We start from the raw sequence: 22,431 nt of genomic DNA, 5'->3' as shown, positions 1-22,431 counted from the left end.
TATAATAATAATAATATGTTCGTACTTATGATTATTGAACTCCATGTTTTCACAATTCATGCGTGTTTACTTTATATTCGCGTCGGTTCATGTCCATGTAGACTCGACGAGTCATGTGGTTCGCTCGGTCACATGCGGCAAGGCACCGAGTGCCGTGTTACACCCGCAGCCATGGTTCGGGGCGTGACAAAGGCAAATGTACACTAGGTTCAAGTGTCTTAGGAGTCCCAAGCGAGTGTCCGGTGGGGTCCTTTTATATGTGTGTGCGCGCCGCGCATACAAACATTGACCACGAAGACATCTAGGATTGTCTCACTTCTTTCAACTCTAGATCGTGCAATAGAGCTATGTTATCAGAAATCAGTTGAACTCGTGCATTGTTCCCCATTCAGCAGAGTTAGTAGAAGTATGATTTGAGTTACTTAGTCAAGTTAACACTAGTGAGAGGGTAACCGTCTGAATACACCGAAGGCGTATTAGAACCCAAAGGGTTTAAGTTAAATTCGAGGTATAGAAATTGGTGACACAAGAAAACCATCTAAGCGGTAGGTGAGTAAGCTACGGAAAAAGAGCCTTTGAAAGTGCTATCAAAAAAGAGTTTCTGGATGGGGTAGAGCTAGTATCTTAGTCATGTACATTAGAAACCCATTCATTTAAGTAATCCAGTTTTCCTAGTAAGTAAGACTTGCTTAAAGTAAGCCAAAGAAATGAGTTGTCAGTATTTTAGAGGAAATTAGTGGAACTAATAGATTATCACTTATCGCTAACTCGAGGGATCCCAGTTTTTAAACGTTAGCTTTTGAAATAAGGGGAGATCGTGCGATAAGGTGTAGATATTGATTATGTGTTTCGTAAGTTGATGGGTGTTAAGGATATTATGTCGGAGGATCACGGTTTCATGTAGCCAAGATAAGGTGCGTAGAAGGCGATTTTTTGTGCCCGTTGAGATCAAGTACTAGGTAATTATGTTATGAGATAAAGTTCTAGATCGAATAGCGGGTTTTAAGTGGCGTAACGGTTCCGATTCCAAGAGTAATTCATGCCTTTACGTGGTACTAATGACCGTACGGAAGCGTGCTCTGTCGTGCCTTTTATTTTTATATCATGCCCGTGTTAGTAGCTTTACACTCTACATTTAAGATACAAGAATTAAGACTCGATACGATGTAGCTACGCGAAGGAATGCTGCTTTTCGTATTTCGCGCGTCAGGGTTGTGCTGCGTATAAAGTTAAAATTGCATTCATGTCCCACGTATCTATCATACTTTTATACCCATGTCCACGTTCTAACTTCTAAGTGCATTCCGGTTATGATGTTGACTTTGATAACAATTGAAGGGAGGGTAATATAAGGCTTAAAGACTAAGAATCCTATGGGATGCACACTTATTCCTTAAAAGTGAGGAGAATGACTTATTTTGACTCCAATGGTATACTACCTATGTTTTCATATACTCGTGCCCACGATAGATTTATTCGAGAATCCACCTATAGAAATAGCATAATAATGATGTCGGCAGGCAATGAAGAGAGTAAGTCAAGATGGATGTCCTACCCACGATTCTACGTAACTCATGCTTATGTTCCTTTGGCTAATGTTTTAAACTATCTCGTAACTTGTCACAAAGAATGCCCTTTCTCTCACTAAGTACATATGTAATGTTTATGATCAAGGTGACTTTCCACTCATGTCTTAGGTCCTTGACGAACGAAGTGTTCATGTAAATGCCATGTTGCTTACGTCTCTATTTTTCTTGTCATGCTATTCGCGTATTTATGTTTCATGTCATATTAATCACGTTTCCATGCACGCATGCTCCAAGTTACGTCCTTCATGTTCAATGTACCCATGTCCGCCTATACTCTAAAATGAAGCATTTCACATGATTTGTACCTACAAATTCCTTTCCTTTATGATTCGCTCGCAGTAATGGGGTTGATGAACGAAAAGCAAGATAATTTAAGGTATTTACATCTAAGTTTCAGAGCGAACAAGAGTTTCTTTCCTGCACCCTATGGTGCTTATTTTGGGAGTACTCTACTCACATTTGACGTACTCATGTCATGCCATGCTCGAGTTTCACACTATATGTTGGAATCTATTTCTATTATATGACTTATGTCGGACTCATTTGCACCGTATTTTGCGATTTCACTCAAGGCCTAAGTCGTACTCTTATCTCATATGTCTACCGTGGTGACATACAAACATCTATGATCAAGTCTCTAAGTGTTCAGATCCTACCCGCGCTCAGTATTTCAACCCTCATGTTGTAACAATCATATTTTTGACATTCAGATCCCATGTTATGATATCCATATTTACACGTATTCGTATCTCACGACAGTTTAGCACTCATGTATTCATGTCAACCAGTCTTCATGTATTTATGTCCTACGTCATGCGCCTCATGCCCAGGTAATCATGTCATGTTCGTGCCTATTTTCAGTACTCATGTCATTCGTGCCTACGAATTCTCTTCCAAAACCCATGTATAGTAATCATGTAATCATTCAGACAATATCCATATGTTCAGGCCAGCTCAGTATTCATGTTAGCCACATTCAAGATTCAGTAATCACGTTATATCACATCATGCGTATTAAGATACCCTGTGAGTTTTGTGTTGCTTTAGTTAACTGGTGGGCGTTTGAGAAATGTTGTGAGAGTCCAAATTACGAAGGAAGTCCTGCCATAATTTTTGTAAATGCCAAAGTTAGTAGTAATTCTTAACCTCTATTCATAAATCGAGGAAAAATATTTCATGATTCTAGTTCATATAGGTACTACTAAGTTTCATGTTCCCATGTACATATTTATATGTAATCACGTATTCAGTTTTCATGATCCATGACCATGTTTTCATGTAATCATGTCAAGCTCTTATGTTTCATGTCATTTTCATCAAGTTCATGTATTCATGCCATGCCCAGTCCCATACCAAACCAAGACCCATCATTCGAGGACGAATGATCCCAAGGGGGAGATATTGTAACACCACATATCTTAGAACTCATGTTAGACTCGTATCGTTAGAGTTTTAGCGAAAAATTTGAAAGTTTGTGTCTTACGAAAGTGGTTGACCAGCCTACTTTGGGCACCCGTAACTCCTTGATTAGTTGATAATTTGAGAAAACTTAAAGCATGAAAGTTGTAGTCCTTTGAAATATCTTTCCAACAGTATCTTTTAGAGCTCAAACGGAGCTCCGTGCTAAGATTTATCCCTGTTTTACTAATGCTAGTCGGAACAGAATTTTCAGATTTTGAGTTACGTTTTTTAGCCTTTTCCTACTCTAATTGGGACTCCCTATTTATTATTTTATGAAGCAAAAACGTCCATAACACTATTCTAAACCCTAAGAGACTATTCGTTTTCTCTCTACCTCCATCCCTGAAGAACCTAGACACTTCAATCTTGCAAGAAACTCATTCTTGCAATCAAGAAAAATCAAGAAACCTTCAAGAATTTGGTTTGGCAATCTAGTTTCCTAAGGTTTCCTCCAAGGTAAATATTTTAATCAAGAACCTTTGTATTCTACAAGATTTATCATTTATAAAGACTAGAATAAATCCATCCATCCCGTTACCCTATAAAAATCAAGAGTTTTAAAAAGTTGGAGAAAACTCTAGAATTTTTCTGTTGAGTTTCATTCCGACCAGCCATATTAATTTGGTGTTTACCGATAATCTAACCGTTGGATCAAGCCCAAATTTTAACTGAGTGTTCATAACACATAAGTCTAAAATATGAACGGTGGAGATTGGATTTTGACGTCCGGAGCAGTACCCTTTGATCCACGAACAGTAGCTACGAAAATCAGTGAAAATCCTCTCAGGGTTTCCAAATTCAAAGCTTTTGGAATTCTTCTTCAAAGATTTAGACTTTTCTTCAAGTTTTGGAGCGATTAAGGTATGTAGAGTTACTATCTACGTGTGGGAACATCATTGTTCTTCCCCACGCCTCATAATCCATAAATTATGATTCTTTACGAAAACTAGGGTTTCTATACCATGCTCATGATAACCCTCGGTCTATGTCCATGATTATATTATGTATGAATTGTTATAGTTCCATCATTGAGTTCTTAATATTTCTTTATGATTATTAAGAATCGTCCGTAATCTATGAAAAACCCATATATCTCATTCCATGGGTTCATGCATGCTAGTTTATGATATATTATGCTATTTTCAAGAAAATACTATACATGTTTTATAAGTTCATGCAAGCAAGATATAATTTATGATATCCATGTACAAGCAAGCTATATTAATGAAAATCATGGGCAGCAAGTGCCACTTATTTTACATGTTCATGTTTTTGGGAGTTGCTTTAATTAGCGAAGAGGCCTTCGGATAGCCTGAAACTACGTAGCCACCGTAGGATGAGGATCGCTCCACCCATGTCCCGGACGAACTCTCATAATGACTGGATCCTTTCCTATTTTATTAAATCTCATGTTCTGGCAAGACTAAGTGTTCTATTTCGGCGGGACGCGTGCACTCCCCATGTATCGGTTATAAGTTATTGCTCTCCCTACTTATGATATTTTTACCATGTATATATATATATATATATATTCATGTTCATGACCAGGTTTCAGTTTCACTTTCAGTTCTTATCATTATTATTTCATGTCCCATGTTATTTCATTCAGTTGCTTTACATACCAGTACATTCAAAGTGTTGACGTCCCCTTTCTATTGCCCGGGGGCCTGCATTTCACGATGCAGGTACGGACTTACAGGACGACAAATGTACTCTATAGGACCATCCACCTATCAGCTTTCGATGAGCCCCATCTCATTCGGGGTTGTGTCTTTACTTCTATTTATGTTAGTTATGCATTTAAGGTATGCATGGGGCTTTGGTGAACAGTTTAGCAGACAGATTCGTGTCAGAGGTTTCATAGACTAGTCAGTTGTCATGTTCAGTTGAGTTGGCCTTAATGGCTACATTACCATAATTCCGCATTCATGATATAATAATAATAATAATATTTTCAGACTTATGATTATTGAACTCCATGTTTTCACAATTCATGCATGTTTACTTTATATTCCGCATCAGTTCATGTCCCATGTAGACTAAGCAAGTCATGTGGTTCGCTCGGTCACATGCAGCAAGGCACCGAGTGCCGTGTTACGCCCAGGCCATGGTTTGGGGCGTGACAATTACGTTGCCACATATAAACAAAGAAACAAAACAAATTAATATTCGGATCACCAACCTTATTTTTCCTAATTGAATTTTTTCAAAAATTCAATCCCCTGGATGGAATACATCCTTCAGAATGAAAAAGTTATCCATATTGGCATGCCACATACATATGAATGATATCATTAATCCCCTAATTATGTATTCCCTAAATATATACCACAGATCAATATTTTAGAGAAGTAAAGTTAAGGAGCTGGCTCCCTCACCAGTCCTCTTTCTCCACCCAAAATCATGAAAAATTAATACATCTCCAGGTCTTCATCCAACTCCCCCTTGGTTATTTCACTACCCAAGCCATATTGTAGCCACAACACCAAGAGAAACCAATCTTGTGCAAAAGCCAGAGATAATAGATATAAATGAACTTGAGCACAGAGATCAAATTAATGGGTGGCTCAACTGACTAAATCAAGTAGTTCTAGGCCCAACATAAAAATAATATATGCTTTCTGATAATGTGCGAGTCAACGGAAATTGCTAAGGTGTGCAAATCTCTCATGGCAAAGAATGAACAAATTTGCAACACACATGTCATGAATAAATGGAACAAAACAAAATGGGAACAACATAAAATGATCTCTACCCTTTGCCGGACAAGCCAAGTACAATGGTCTGGTTATATCACTAAAGCCAATCCAGTGAGCAGAACAAAATCATAAATGACTATAATGCGAAGGGAACGATCAAATCCCTTTACCGTTTAGATGTGCATTCTCAAAATTAGAGTGTTTAGTTGCTAATTGAGGCTAAGTTAAAGTGTCTATCTATGTATTATGCCTTTTTAAAACGTTTACTATTAAAACTAAAATCGAAAAGGAATTTGTGAAGTTAACTTCCCAGTATGTTGTTTAATCTGTGAAGTCCAATTCTATTGTACTTGGACAATTGTAGGTCTCTCTCTCTTCTTCTTTTTTGGCGAAAAGTACAAGATTTAGTCTCCGTACAAATGCAAAGAACGACTTAATTTAAAAAGGGTTGAGCTTGAAGGTTTTCTATGGAACTACTCATTACTGAACTCCATGAGCGTAAAATAGAGTGGACTTCATTTTTTGGTTTAGTTTCTTGAGAATCCACCTGGAGAGAGTCAAAGTATTTGCCTTGGTTACAGATATTGTGAAACGACACTGATGTTTATAGACTGACGGAACTAACAAAAACTGTAAAGAGATAAAAACAGAAAATCATCACTGACAAATTCATTGACTCGAAGATTAAGCGAAAACCTGGAGGAGAAAATAATGATACCCCGATTACCATGTTTCACAGACGAGCCTTTTTAGGTTTTATTGTATTTTCTTTGAGTAACACAAAGGGGAAATGAAAGCAAAATTGCAAAAAAGGAGAAAAGAGAATCTAATTCCTGGTTCTTTTTTGCCGCTGCTTCATATAGATATATAGATATAGATGTGGCATAACGCAACATTAGCAGAAGAAAGAAAAACCATTGTCACAGTACAAGTATACATAGTAGAAAAATATGTACTTCAGAAATTGATACACATGGAATTGGTTCTGAATCTCAAAAGAATGAGGTAAGCAGGCCAGTGAGGTTCAAGTGGTTGGAACTTAAGAGAAAAAATTCTAGGAACAAAATCAAAATGGATATTTCACATGTCAGGATTAGCTTCCTCAGGAATCACAGTCAACGTAGCAGTAACATCATTGGCTCTTTTCACCACTGCTTTCAATTGTTTCCCAATGTTGTCACCCATTATATCAATTATCTGTAGCAAAATCAGAGAATAAAAAGTCACTACTGCTTACTAAAGAGTGAAAGGGAGCCTTGGCGTAACTGGTAAAGTTGCTGCCATGTGACCAGGAGGACACGGGTTCGAGCCGTGGAAACAGCCTCTTGCAGAAATGCAAGGTAAGGCTGCGTACAATAGACCCTTGGGGTCCGTCCCTTCCCCAGACCCCGCGCATAGCGGGAGCTTAGTGCAACGGGCTGCCCGTACTGCTTACTAAAGAGTAATGCCAGTAATATCATACGAGTCAATCAACCAGTTAAAAGTAGAAATATCTTGCAGGTAAAATTCATTCTACAGCATAATATTCATTGTACAGCATCACTTGGGTTTCAAAATTTGCACTTTACATGAATGTCTTAATTTCTCATCCGTCAAACAAATATTCATCATTTTGTTTTTCAGAGTTTCAACTACAATATTTTTGCCAGAGTAACCATGACATCTGCACTGCAACAATCAAAATACTTTATCAATACCTGCTCATTTACTCCTTCGACCCAACACCAATAAGGAAGAAACAGAAGGCTATGCAACCACTTTTGGAGTTTCAATTTGTTGGAATTAGATTTTTCATCAAAGAATAGTTGTCAGTATGAAAAATCTGCTGGACACGAGATGGAATTACAACAATCTCATCATCTTCCTCTATGCTGCTGCACAACCGCTCTGACACAAGGACATTGACACCTAACTCTCATCCCGTTTTCCTGAGCCTACTGCCCCCCCGCATCACAACGCCACATTCAACCCACCTAACCCCCCCCCCCACAAACCCCAAAAAGAAACAGAAAGCAGTACCAAAAGCACCTCACCATTGCCTTGTTCGAGTACTAGGTGATTTCTATTTATTTGGTGTTTGCGTATGAGACAATTCCAAAGGAGGTTTGTGCATGCTAGGGTGGAACAAATACTAACAAAGAGGAAGAAAGGGTAGAGTTATCTTAACATGAAACAAAATCCTAAAGAAAGAAGCTCAAAGTGCCAGTGAGTGAAATAAGAAGGTAATGGCTACAAATTCAGACCAGGGATTATTACGGCATATAGCAAGTAGTCAGCTCAGTGAAATCAGGTTTTTACTGCAGAATAACTTGGAGGAGACAATCAAATGCCATCTGTTATTAACCAGTAAAATGAACCTCCAAAGAAGGTACTACAAAAAATAACACTTTGATACTTGTGGATCACCTGCTCGACAGGTGTAAGATTATCTATATTTTATTCTTTTCATTTTGTCCTTTTGGTCCCTCCTCCCGGAAATCATTAACATTGTGGCTCTTAAGGTGATTTTACCTCGTTTATAGTCCCAACGGGCTTTCCATCAAATTCAACCACCACGTCGCTAGGGTGAAATCCAGCACGATCAGCAGGAGACCCTGGAGTCACCTGTGAAAAGAAATGCTTACTTCATCAGCCAAAAAAAAAAAAAAAAAAAAAGGAAGAAATGCTTACCGTCTCAAAAGCACATTAAACGGACGAACATGCAAAGGTCCAAAGAGAAACAATAAGTTATGTGCATATCAGAAAAGGACGAACATGTATGTCTAGCTATTTCACTACATTAACATCCATCTTAGATAGTAAAATTACAGCGAAAATTATTGGTCTCTTGATAACACCGAAGCGTCAAAAGGATGAATATCTAAAGTCTTAAGATATGTGCTGAAGCAGTAGTACCTTGAATCCATGAAAAATATTAACATGAAGTTCAATGTCACGATTCAAACCCCATACACAAACAAATGGCGAACACATGTACCTCCCACCTGGTGCTCCTCACGGTTTTAAGTAACATGGAGATTTGTTCAGACAGGTACTAGAATATGAGCAGAAACAAGACAAAATGAAATTTGTTGTCATTGAAAAAGGGCAGTGCCTGATATAATTGATCAATCAACAAAAATTTGTGGTGACAGAGCTGATGCTATATTTAAACACGCCTAAAATCCATCTCTGTAGCAGCATTCATAGAAGTTCCAGGTAGGAAGCTGATTCTAGGTTTGATTAAAAAATAGAACAAGCCAAAACTTTACTAAAGGATGAATGCTTATGTTTATGCTGCCACACATGTGAATCTGAATAGTCTCTGGCAAATGCCACAAATCAAATGATAAACAAGCAACAAAACAACATACCCAGTGTACTCCCACAGACCTTACCCCTCCCTCGTGGAGGTAGAGATAGAAAGACTTGTTTTTTATGACAAGGTAACCCATAGCCGCTACCCTTTGGGTGCGCACAGGGTAAATCCCACTCCTGTGCAATAGCCCACAAACCACACAGAAGAGATAATCCGCACTAGGCAAGCCCCGTGCTCGAGCTCGACCCGAAAGTCAAAATCCGCTGCTGTTGACGAGATAGAAAGACTTTTCAGAGCCGATGAAACAAGTTAACATGGTAAAGCTCTCATTAAATTAGTCGAGTCCATGACACATGAAATGTTACATTTCTTCCCCTTTTGTTGAAAATAAAGATCTACAACAATCTTAGCATTCAATATTATGAACACAAATTTTTGACTGAACTTGAAGATCATTTTTTTTATAACCGTGATGTCCGGGTCAGCTTGCGCGCGCCTCGAACTTGAAGTTTTACATCATTTTTAGCATTAAATGTTTCTTTTAAGTCTAAGTTTACTTTTTGACTTTTATTTCATTTTTAATCGGTTTGATTTGAGAAAATTGAAAACCGCAAAAAAGAGTCTCATTTTAGAATATGAATTTTTGCTTTTCATTTGTAAAAAAAGAAAAATTGCAAAAAAATAGATTCCCTTTTAATCTAGCTTTTAAATGACTTCTGAATTTTTTCTTAGTTTAATTATTTATATTTTCTTATATTTTTCTAGTTTAGAAATATTTAGCTAACATTTTATTTTGGTTATTGTTTGCAACAAATTTTCAAGTGCCGAAAATTAACTCCAATAAAAATAAAAGAAAAATGTAATTTTATTTATGAATCATGTGAGTACAATTCCGTTGTTCTCTTGATTCTTCTCTCCTAAATGTCTCCGTGATTCGAGGGCCTTCGGTAGCGTATTTCTCGAATTGCAGGATGATTTGGACCTCCTAGAGATGTATTTCGACCACTAGGAATGTCGAGCAGTACTTCGTCGTTTCGATTGATCTCCGAGAAGAACTCCGTTGAACACTCGGGAACTATATAGTTGATGTTGCTGCTTTCTCCAATGCTTGCTGAATGTCCCTAGAAAGTTATGTAAACCCACTATTTATAGTTGTAGGGAGTAGGCAATCCAAGTGTAGATGAACTCTCTTGCCTCATTCTAATTGGTTTACATAAATCATCAAGCTAATCACAAATATTATGTGATAAGGTTGCTTATGATTGGCCAAGACATGTCATTTGGACACTTGGCGATTTTTAATTGGTTCTTCCATTTGACCCACATTGCCACATCACTTGAGCATGTGGCATCATCTTGTTGGTCTTGAATTTGACTGGATGCCACGTCACTTGACACGTGGCAAGAGTTTGGGCCTTCGGATGAGATGGACTTTGGGCTTGAAAAATAATAACATGGACTAATTTAATTTGTAAAGTCCAAATTAATTATTCGACCAATATAAAGAACAAAATCCAAATTTTGTATGAATTTAATCCACTAAAATTTATGTGTCTACAGTTATTACAAAAGAAAATTAGAGAACCAAAAAGATCGTGACCAATAAGAGCTTGCCATTAGCTCCCAACCATATATTTGGGCATGCCATTGGGAGCTAAAAGCAAATCCAAAGGGATATGGAATGGGGTTTTAGAAAAATGTGAGAAAAGAATGTCTAACTGGAAAAGTCAGTACCTTTCTCTTGGGGGTAGACTGACTATGGTCAACAGTGTGCTAGATGCTTTATCATCTTACATGATGTCCATCTTTCCAACACCTGTTAATGTGATTACAAGGATTGACACACTTAGAAGGATCTTTCTCTGGCAAGGCACTGAAGACAAGAAAAAGATACATCTAGTCAAGTGGGAAGAATTGACAATTAGCAAGAAGGCAGGAGTGGGTATTAGAGACATGAAGAGCCAGAACCAAACCTAATGATGAAATGGTTATGGAAATTTGCTACAGAAGAGAACATGCTCTGGATAGATGTCATCATTGCTAAATATGGAAGGGAAGATAACTGGACAACAAACATGGTAACTATACCATCCAGTTGCACTGTTTGGAAAGCAATCAGGAACTTGTGGCCTATCATGCTAGCAAGGATCAGATGTAAAGTTGGGAATGGGTTAAAGGCTTCATTTTGGAATGATAAGTGGATTGACAGTACAAGCCTGAAATAGTTGTACCCTGATCTATTTGTTCTTTGTCAATTGCAACAAGCTACGGTTGCTGAGATATGGACTGGATGGATGGAACTTGAATCTGAGAAGAAACTTGAATGATTGGGAGATAGAGAGGATAGCAACATTTCATAATACAATGGCCAATTTCAACAACTTGACAGGAGAAAGAGACACAATAGAGTGGCAAAGGACAGCAAAGGAATTTTCTCAATTAATTCAGCATATAAGGATTTGAACACCTCAACTATGCAGGAGGATCCTCGTGGCCCTGGAAGATGATCTGGAGGACAAAAGTTCCGTACAAAGTGACTGTTTCAACTGGCTTTTGGCAAAAGAAGCAGTGCTGACTCATGACAACTTGAACAAAAGAGGTTTCCATCTATGCTCAAGGTGTTTCTTATGTAGGGAACAAAATGAGATAATCAACCATCTCTTTTTACACTGCAAATGGGCAGAACTATGGAAGATGTTCATCAGCCTGAGGAAGATCAAGTGGGTGAAACCTGGGAACATTAAAGGAGTTCTAAACAGTTGGAATAGGGATGGAAATGCAACAAAGGAGGAGGAGAGATGGAAGATTGTCCCATCATGCATATGGTGGACTGTGTGGAATGAAAGGAATCAGAGGTGCTTTGAGAGCAAACAGTATGGTCTACAGAAGTTCAAGATGAATTGTTTAAGTCTTTTTTACTTTTGGTGTAAACAGGTAGTTTTAGTGCAAATAGAAGATATTTTTGATGTTTTGGACTTACTGTAAAAGGAAGATCATGTAAGGAACAAGCTGTGAGATGTAACTTTTTGAAAGGGGACTACACATTTGGATGTAGTTTATCTGTGGATACATAGATTAACTGTTACCATTCTCAAAAAAAAAAATAATAATAATAAGAGCTTGCCATTTGAAATATTCTTCCTCGTCCGATTCAACGCATATTCCATTTGGGGATAAGAATATCCAAATCTTGCTCCCCAACTCACTATATTTCTTAAAAGAAAAAGAGAACAAAAAAAAAAAAAGGAAAAAGAGCACACACACATTCCATATAAATACGCACTGATAAAAAAGACCCTGAGGGACCTAGACCTAGATGCCACCTAAACCTAGACTAGAAAAAAAACCTAGAAACTGATAAAAGCAGCAGCAGATCTCACAATGCCGGCAGCTTCACCGGCAAACCCACAGATTCGATCATCTCAAATACAGAGATCCTCGAGCACCACCACCGGCGAACTCCCTCCTCTTTGAGCCACCTTAAACACCATGGAGCCCGACTAAACGCACTGGAAGTTCACCTAAAAAACCACGCAAACAACCCCGGGACTAGAGGGGTGCTTAACAACTTCTCCGATCGACATAATTCCTTACCTGGATTTCTAATATGCGGACCATAATTTAAGGAGTCAAACTATCCTTCTAATTAGGGATTCAAGTGACTTGGAATACCAAAACTCAATTCGTGGTGACTCCGTCAAATAAATAATCTCTATTCGAAACCGTCACTTTAAATGGAAAGAATCTTTAACCTTTTATAAACAGGGTTGCAAAGGGGTGTGACAACTACCAGAGTTGCCCTTGCACAGGGCACATAATATCTGGCCTAAGGATCTGTAAAAGTGAACCTAATCCTGCACCAGAAAAGAACAATCTACAAAGTTCGCGAAGCAACAAAGCTGTCATATTGTCAGCTGCCCAGATCCAACTATGCTAAACTACAAGTTGTCCCCACATAGCACGTGGCAGCATCGATATTTGCCATTTCAAACCAGATGGACACTCATTAACAGAAAAAATAAATTAAAAGATAGTGATCCTTTTGCTTCAAGACATTGTTAAAATTTGCGTGTGATTTCTATTATTTATGTACGTTGACAGTCATATAAATAAGAGCAGAAGTGGAAAAACACAAGATATCATACCATTGATACAAGAACTCCCTTGTTGACTTTTGGAAAAGATGGATCTCTTTCCTGAAGCTGTGCAACAACTATGTCGTTTAGATCGAGCATTTTCAAACCCAACCAAGGTCGAATAACTCTCCTGTGTAAGATCAAAATCCATTACTAAAATGTTTTAAAGAAAAGTCTCTAAATCAATCCAATAAGGAAGTCTCAAAGACCACTGATATTAGAAAAGGAAGGAATATTTCTTAAATGACTACACAAGAAGAATGATTACAAGGAAACAGAACTTATTGGTTCTTATCCAATTAGTAAATGTTTGTGAGACAAGAAGAGTGTCCTTGAAAGGCGATAGAGATTAAAAAAAAAAGAATGAAAGGCATGCATGAGTGAGGAAAGAGATGTCTAAAATTATTATGGTAGAAATGCTAAAGAAATCTGCAAATATCCGCTCAATACAGTGACAGAGACTCTGTGTTTGCATTTGGATTTTTCAATAGATCTATAGCGTTCTAATACATACCCCCTTTTCTTGAAGTGGTCTATAATCTTGATAACAGAGTCAATTGGTACAGCAAAGCCCAAACCATCAGCTGCCAATACTTTCATGATACTAACTCCGATTACTTCTCCATCGACATTTACAAGAGGTCCTCCAGAATTTCCCTACATTGGCGGAAGACAAAATTATGCTGTACATGTCAACAAAATAGGCAGCGTCATATATTGAAAACTGAAGCTTAAAGGAGGAACCTTTTGATCATAATCTAGTCGATGTGGAAGAGATAATAAAGCAAGACATGCTTCTCAAGATTCTCATAGATCCATGCAGGCATTACGAGAATTAGAACATTTTTCTACTGTTTGAGCTGTCAAACAGCTGTTTGACTAACTTACATACTTCACGGGATTGCATTATGCAGGAAATTAGCCCAATTATAATGAAGAAATTCTGACATTAATGGACAAACTGACCTATTTTTTTAATAGAAATAACGTTAATGGACAAACTGACTTACAATGCCATTCCACACACTCGTCAACAATCAACTTTTTCTGCTCCCTCCTGATATATTGCTCCTATGCCTGTCTTTTTTTAGAAATAAGAAAGTAACAATACTATCTCCTTTTTCTTAAGCAGGTACAAAATTCAATGCCCCAAAGCTTTCATATCAACCAGTGATTTTCTCCTTCCCTTATGCAACTGTAAGTAGACCAGTACGACCCATTGCCTCTTAGTCTCAAAAGGCATCAAGCTATTAACAATTACTATTTCAATCCCAAACTAGTTGGATTGAATATACAAATCCTCAATGTCCATTCAACTCTGTTCGGACCCCTCATTCCAATGTTGAATATACAGTGGTTTAAGGCAAATTGGGAGTTTTTATTTCAAATTAAGATTCTTTAAATCTCCCAATTATTCAACACAGGTTTCTAACCAAACTAAAGCATCTGACAAACATTAGATAAAAACAAACAATCTACGTGCAACAATAACAACTAAGATTAATCGCAATTAACTGGTAAGAAAGAATGGTGTGCAAATAAGCAACAGTTTTTTATTCAAGGGGACTTTCAGAGCAGCAATTTTGGAGACCACATGTTTTCTGGCAGATTCGAGAAAACTGCTTCTAGCCCCAAAACCCAAATCTGGCATCTTAGTTATAGCCCAGGGCTGTTAAAGCAAGAGTGGAAGTTTATCATATTCAAATGTGAGGAACATCATGAGCAGATATAAAGTAGTTCTTGATAAATTGAATTTTTTTTAGTACATAAATGGTTTACATTTACCTTTTAGGCAGTATGAGTCATAAAATATGCAAAAGCGTAAGAACAAAGTTCTTTCTCTTGGAAAATAGAAATATATTTAGATAACCCAAAAAGGAGAGTTATATGTTGTGTTCTGGGTAGAGGGAGCATTTGTTTATTGTCTCTGTCCTTTACTGTTGCACCTTATCTTAATAGGCACAAATAAATTTGAAGGAAATCTTTAGCAGATACTCAGATTTCATTTCCTGGAATTAAAGACTATATATCAATGTCTCAACTCTTTGTCACCAAAAAATTTAAGCCACTGAAATTTAACTATACAGATAGTAAGTCTGAAGTATTTAAAAGAGACATATGTAAGCTGCAAGATAAGCAAATTGGATGCAAGAAGAAGAAAGATATGGAACAGCACCCCATTATGTAATTATGTATCCTTATTTATTCTTTGGATAATATGAAAGAGAGGAATAGAAGAACTTCTAAAGGACTTGAGAATTCTGTACAAAAACTCAAAAGAAATCTTATTTCATTTACTTTTTAGGGGTAAACATGATATAACATTTTGATACATGGTGGAATATTTTGCTATGTTATTTGGACTCTTCAAAAATGTTGACGGGTGCGTGTTGGATCATCCAAAAGTAATATATTTTGGAGGATCCGACACAGTGCAGCAACATTTTTCCAGAGTCCAAGCAAGTTTTTTTGGAGTATTAATGCAATCTTGTAGTACAACTTCTTTTATGACATTACCTTGGTGCATATCGGTAAAATACATTTGATTTATAAAAAATTAAGTTAGGATTATTAAGGATACTTAATATAAATCCGAGTTATCCTCATTCTTAAATTCACAGCTAGATAATATAATTGGAGCAGCTACATTTTACTCCCCGGTTCCAATTTATATGATACTCTTTCTATTTTGGGACATTCCAAAATGTTTGACACTATTCCACTAATAATATGGTTCAATACAACTTTCAAGAATCCAAATTCATACAATTATTCAAATTTTAAACTTTGATGTAATGTTCTCTACTAATCTAATCAATTGTTCCTTTAATATTTTTTACAATACTTATATATATATATATATATAAGTATATAATATATAAGTCAAAGTAACATCCTAAAATCCATGTCAAACACTATCACATAAAATGGAATGGGAGTACTAAATTCTAAAAAACATCAAACTGCACCTGATGATGGAAAGTTCTGCATGCCCAAATGTTCTTCTCAGCAATACACATTTGACAAACTTGCACAATTGCATGAATTAGTCATGCAGAGTCATGTGAAAGAAACACCTTCGGTGTCTTAGTCATTACTAGCCCAGACTTCATTCCAAATTCTAATCAGATATGGCTGCAGATTATGTCGCTTTTGGACGTCATGATTGATCCAGAGGAAGTAGTACTAAAGTTCTTTAAGTGCCTAAATCTCTCAACTGGTGATTGTCTTCTGCAAAAAGACATTAAATAACCAGAAGTATTGTTTTTAAGAAGCTGTACATCCACGTAAGCTTGAGTATCAATCAATTATTTTTGCACTGTCATCTTACGGATCAGCTATGGCAACTCTTTCTTAATATGGTGGGACTAAAATGGAGCATGCCAGGGTATACTTACGAGCTACTGAAATGTTGGAGCATCAGAGATAAGAATTTGAATCAAAGAAAATGGTGGTAAACAATTCCAACTTGCATAGGGTGGACAGTGTGGAGGAAGCGAAATGCTAGGTGTTTTGAAGATGAAGGAAACTCTATTCAGAAGATCAAGAACTGTTTACTTTTGTTTCTTTTTTGGTGTAAACAAAATTTTGTAAATGATGCTGAAGTAGTGATATATCACTTCCTATTTCAATAAAAAATGTATTGATAGAACTCATATAATCCCTTTAAGGATAGGGAGGGATATTTTGTTGGTATCTTGTAAATATTTTTGACAGCACCTCCTTGTACCATAACCATATTATATTACAATTACCATTTCTCAAGAAATCCACGTAAAAGGGGACAATCAACACTACAGGGCACAGGGTGCTAAGGGTTTACGTGAATTAGACCAATGTAAAGCTATGTTTAGGGATGGGCGTTTGGTATTCAGTTCGGGTATTTTCGAAGTTCGGGCTCGGTAATTGGTAACTGAAAGTAGATACCAAATACCGAATTTTCAAACTTCGGTTCGGTAATTCGGTAATCGGTAAACCAAACTTCGGTTCGTTACGGTATTCGGTAATACCATATTAAGTTGAGTTCACTGTATTACATCAATGGTTAGATAACAAGCACAGATAGATGATATGCTAGAAGAAAAATGATACAACAAATCCCTTCAAGAATTGGTGAACTTCAGTCAAGGAAAAAACTAAGAAATGATCAAAATTCCCAAATCAATGAAGCCCATGAAATCACATTAACTGAACATTACAAAGAAAAAGAGCAAAGAAGTGAATAATACCCTTTAGGATATGTGTACTTAAATTGCATTAAACCAATTCAGTAGACACTCCACAATGTCTTTTCCAGAATTTCTGTTCGGCTCCATTCAGACCATATACAGCAGAACTATATTCATTATACTAATATACTCACAAATATTGGACAAGCCAAGGGAACTAAAATCATTTAAAAGCAACTGAAATAAAAATATCTACTTAAGGAATACAAAAAAGGTGACAAGTTACAGTACCTTGAAAATTGATTGCTTGATTTCAGAGGAACATATATTTCGAGAATAAAGCTAGATGGTAAGGGACAGAGGCGGTGGGGGTGGGGGGTGGGTGCTCACTAGTGTTGGTGTGACTTGTGAGAGAGGCGGTGGTCGGTGGAGACTGGAGTGAAAAAGATGACAAATGTTCTTGAAAGTCAAAAGATTATGGATTTTAGGTAATGGGCTGAACTGATTGCTATTGACGCATATTGGGCTGGACTATTAATTTAGTCTAATGGGCCTTTATTTAGTATTTATTTCGGTATTCGGTATTACCGAACGGTATAATTAGCTCAACCGAATACCGAAATCCAAATACCAAATACCGAATATTTTAATTTTATTCCCGAAAACCGAAATACCGAAATACCCGGTTCGGTTCGGTAATTCGGTTTTCGGTATTTTATGCCCAACCCTAGCTATGTTACTTATCTGATTGGCTTTAGCATTATGCAATTGTATATCCCTCAAACCCTGCAGTTCATATAGAATTACAAAAAACAAAATCTACTAAATTTAGGGAAGAGGACTATATAGATAATTAGTAATCCCATGTGCTAAACCTGATGAGAAGGTAGGTTGTTGAGGTGGTATGACTAAGGCCACAATTCTCTACTGAAGCTTCTTGCTGTGAAAAGGAAAGGAAGAGAATTCGAGATACACAAATTTTATTGACACCCAATCTCCTTTTAAAGAACATTATGCACTCTAACGTATGGCGACAGCAGTTGTTGATAATAATGGCTTGAAAAGCTCAAACAAAGTTTGATGTGCTACTCATGGAAAAACTAAGAGATGGTTTGAATTTAAGAAACGTCTAAAAAGGAAATCGAAAAAAGCAAGGAACATTAGAAATAAACAAATAAATACATGAATTGAGTAACTTACAGCATTAATAGCACAATCAGTCTGTAGATACTCTCGCCGCATGCCTCCAAGTCCAAGATCACTACTTTTACGATCGACACAGCTACATGGAACAGAAAAAGATCAAATGATTAGAAAGATCAATAAAGATTTTTTGTTTATGCAACATCAACTCAAAGTAAAGATAATTAGGTCTGACAGCAGTGCACGTTTCTCCAGTTATTTTATTCAACATGCCCATAAAAACTTAGATTTATGATAGAATTTATGGACCAAATAGGTTCACACCAGTACTAAATGAAATATAAGAAACTCCATGTTGCATTCTGTTCATGTTACCTCACAATGCCAGCTGTAATTGTATTTTGAAGGGAGAGGGGGCAACCCATAGCCACCACCCAATCCCCAGGGCGAAGCTTGTTTGAAGTGCCAAGTTTTGCAGTTGGAAGTGGAGTTCTAGATTTTATCTTTACAATTGCAATATCAGAATGCAAATCCGCATTGACCACTGTGCCCTCAAATACACGGCCATCTTGCAAAGTCACATCAACCTACAAAATTGACTTGTACACAAGTGAAAAAGGACAACAGCAAAAGGATACAGATAATATCGAGATTGATATGGACAAGACTTTAACATAATGAACCATGCATATTACTCCAAAAGAATTAAAAAAAATAAAAAAAATAAAAAAATCATCCTTCGAATATCAAGGTCCAAGACAGAACATCAAATACACTAATTACCACCAAAAAAACAGAGGAAGGGAACACAGTCCAAAATCGACCTGCACACCTATTCTTAGTCCTAGGAATCGGGACTAGAATACGCAGCAAGAATATAAAAGTAGTTTCAGTTGAAGAAGTGTGAATCAATAGTACAAAGTTCCATGCACACTTTGAAGCAGAAAGTAGCAAGTATAACCTATATCAAAGTCTACTTGATGAAAATATGAGAGAAAAGAGTTCATTCTGATCAGAAAGCTAAACACAAACACAACCATTTCTAACATAAGCGTAATTGGACAGAACTAATTGAATGTAACAGTGATGTGGTAATATGACAGGAATGATGCTAAAGGTGCCTGCAAAAATACTTTACAACCACTGACCTTTCCTTTTGATGAAATACTCAAGCCTTGAAAATCAACCACATGAGCACAAGTCAAAATAGTGCCATCAGCATCTATTATAGTTCCTGATCCTATACTCCTTCCGGTGCTCAATCCGTGAAAGCCTAAACGTGGACCAACAATATACATTATAGCATGCTGCAGGCAATCCACATATTCATATAGTCTGTCCATCACATTTTGCACGGTTCTATTATACAAAATATGATTGTAGACGAATATACAAGATATCGTTAAAACTTAGTCTGATAGACAACATATTATATCAAAGTTAAAATTTGATTACTTTAATAACTTCGATTTTAAAAAGTTGTATAAAAATGGTTTATGTCAACATCATAGGACGTCCTAATATGATATAAATTGAAATGGAGGATTAAGAAGCAAATACCCCTTGAAACAGAGATATTAACAACAGCAGGACCAGCCGTGGCAGCTGCATTGGCAATAGTATCTCGTCCAAAGCAATTACAACATTTATGTTTTTCACCATCTCCATCTTCCCCAGAACTGTCTTCCTTCACATTCCCAGGTGAGTCCAAACCACTTCTAACAAAAGATAATGGGAAAATACCTACAATTAAGTGGTAACACTTGAACTTTAATAATAATAGCGGAAACTACAACAACAACATACCCAATGTAATCCCACGAGTGGCGTCTGCGTAGGTTAGGATGTACGCAAACCTTAACCCTCAGCTCAAACAAGTGTAATCAAAGCATGATATAAAGGAAAATACCGACAGCAAAATAGCAAGATAAATAAAAATTAGAGATGGGTAAACAAATTTTATTTATGACAACTTACAAAGTTGAGATTGGTCGGGCGAAAGAAAAGCAGGACGAAGAAGACTGTCTTTCCAACGTAATGTGAAAGAATCTTTTAAGGTTTTGGGTACCGAAACTAAAATTGATGTTCCTGGAAATGAATGAAGGGTTTATCAGAATTCTTAATTAAAAGTTATGCTCAGCAAAATTCTTACTATTAAAATGGCTCACTTGAACTAGTTTCATTGCTAGTAGAAAGTAGGGCTGATCCAGCTGCAGCCAAAGCTAATACAGGAATTAAGGGTTTTTCATCCGAGTTTAATAATTTCCTCTGCACAACAGTTAAAAAGATAGAAAATGATTGTAACGGCAAATGATGTATTATAAATTTAAATGAGGAATTGGGCAAGTGATCATACCAGAAAACGTTTCATGATACACTCCTTCAATCAAATATTGGGATGCTCAACACTCTTACTCTAAAACCCCTGATTTCTTCCCTATATATAGTTTACGTCGACCCACTCCCTTTTTTTTTTTTTTTTTTTTTTTAGAAGCATGAAGATGGTCCCATCAGTGGCATTTTTAGCTTCATTTAGGGTGTGTTTGGTACGACTGAATATGTTTTCCGAAATTGTTTTCCCATTTTGTCTTATTTGGTTGCTCTCAGGATCTTGAAAAATGTTTTCCTCAAAATAGAAGAAAATATTTTCCATAAGAATTTGAGGGAACATTTTTCGAATAAATAAAAACACACCAATGCATTTCCCAACCCACCCCCGCACGCCCCACAGCCCACGCCTACCACCACCCCCAACTCCACCCCCATCCCCACAAACCCAACCCCACCTCCCCCAGGCCCCACCCCAAACCACCCACTTTACCTTCCCCGCCCTTCAAATTTTCCTTTTCATATACTTTATTTTACTTTTATGAAAATTGAAAAACAATTCTTGCAACACACCACCCAACCCACGCACCCCACCCTTCCAAAAATATACAAATTAAAAAGTTTTTAAAAGTTTTTTTTTTTTTTGGGTCTTTTACACCATCCTCCAAAAACAATTTAATTTTTTAAAAAAAGTTTTTTAAAGTTTTATTTTAGGTTTTTTTAAACCAAGCCCCCCACCCCCCGAATTTTCTATCTTATATATTTTTCTGCTTTTATAAAAAAATTATAATTTTTTTTCTTACCCTAACCTCCCCACCCGCAGCCTACCCCACCTCCCAACACGTACTCCCAAAAGTAACACTCCGAATTTAAAAAATTCATAATGGTTTTACTTTGAGTATATGCAAATGCTCTTAAAATGACATTTTCCAACTTCCGTACCAAACACAAGAAAATGAGTAGGAAAACTACTTATTTTCCGAAAAAATATTTTCATTTTTCATCATACCAAACATACCCTTAAGGGCAAAACAGTAATTGTGTCGCCGTGGTTAAATGGAACCATAGAAACATCTTTTTCCTCACGATCCGGGGTCTCGTCTGTCTATTGGGCAAAGATCCGAGACGAGTGGCACTTAGACTTCGCGAGTCACCTTGGGTTGTGCTACCGAGATGTCGATATTTCCGTCCGGAGTACATGTGTACACAACATTTACATGGAATTGCATTGCATTCATGCATCTTGGCTTATATTGTGATGATTCAGTGTTGTTCTTCTATTATTTGATTTTCGGATTGAATATATACTGAGACTTGGCATACTTGGGTTTAGATGCTTCGATCTAGGTGATGACGGATACTTGATTCTAATTATGTTTTGACTGATACTTGTTGATTTATCTGCCTATCCTGCTTTATTGCCTAAATTATGCTATCTATACTTAGTCGGCCGATGATACTACCAATATCGTTGTTTTGTACTGACCTACGCTTGTTGCATTCTTTATGGATGCAGAGTATTAGACAAGTTCCATTCTTTCCCCTCATGGTTGATTGGTGAGGCTGCTGTAGAGTCATTCGAGGGTGACCACGATGACGGCCGCTGCC

At 36.9% G+C, this 22,431-nt stretch overlaps 1 protein-coding gene across 2 annotated transcripts; it reads right to left on the bottom strand.

The window, feature by feature from the left end:
• Positions 1-6,623: 6,623 nt before the first annotated feature.
• Positions 6,624-21,001, bottom strand: LOC132033728 (putative protease Do-like 14). 2 transcript variants are annotated; one of them, XM_059423778.1, is made up of 11 exons: positions 20,852-21,000; positions 20,664-20,763; positions 20,473-20,583; positions 20,056-20,238; positions 19,644-19,768; positions 18,871-19,082; positions 18,553-18,634; positions 13,698-13,840; positions 13,193-13,313; positions 8,261-8,353; positions 6,624-6,946 (listed from the first exon to the last, which is right to left on the bottom strand). In XM_059423778.1, exons 1-11 carry the CDS (start codon positions 20,864-20,866, stop codon positions 6,830-6,832), a joined length of 1,302 nt encoding a protein of 433 aa, XP_059279761.1. In that variant the 5' UTR covers positions 20,867-21,000; the 3' UTR covers positions 6,624-6,829. The 2 variants fall into 2 exon arrangements, with proteins under 2 accessions (XP_059279761.1, XP_059279769.1); XM_059423786.1 differs by lacking the exon at positions 20,473-20,583 and having other exon boundaries at positions 20,648-20,763; positions 20,852-21,001.
• Positions 21,002-22,431: the final 1,430 nt, after the last annotated feature.

This window comes from Lycium ferocissimum, chromosome 2, assembly GCF_029784015.1.
Source record: "Lycium ferocissimum isolate CSIRO_LF1 chromosome 2, AGI_CSIRO_Lferr_CH_V1, whole genome shotgun sequence".
In the NCBI taxonomy this organism is placed as follows: domain Eukaryota; kingdom Viridiplantae; phylum Streptophyta; class Magnoliopsida; order Solanales; family Solanaceae; genus Lycium; species Lycium ferocissimum.
Note: the sequence above shows the minus strand (reverse complement) of the source record. Positions and strands in the feature narration are given on the sequence as shown.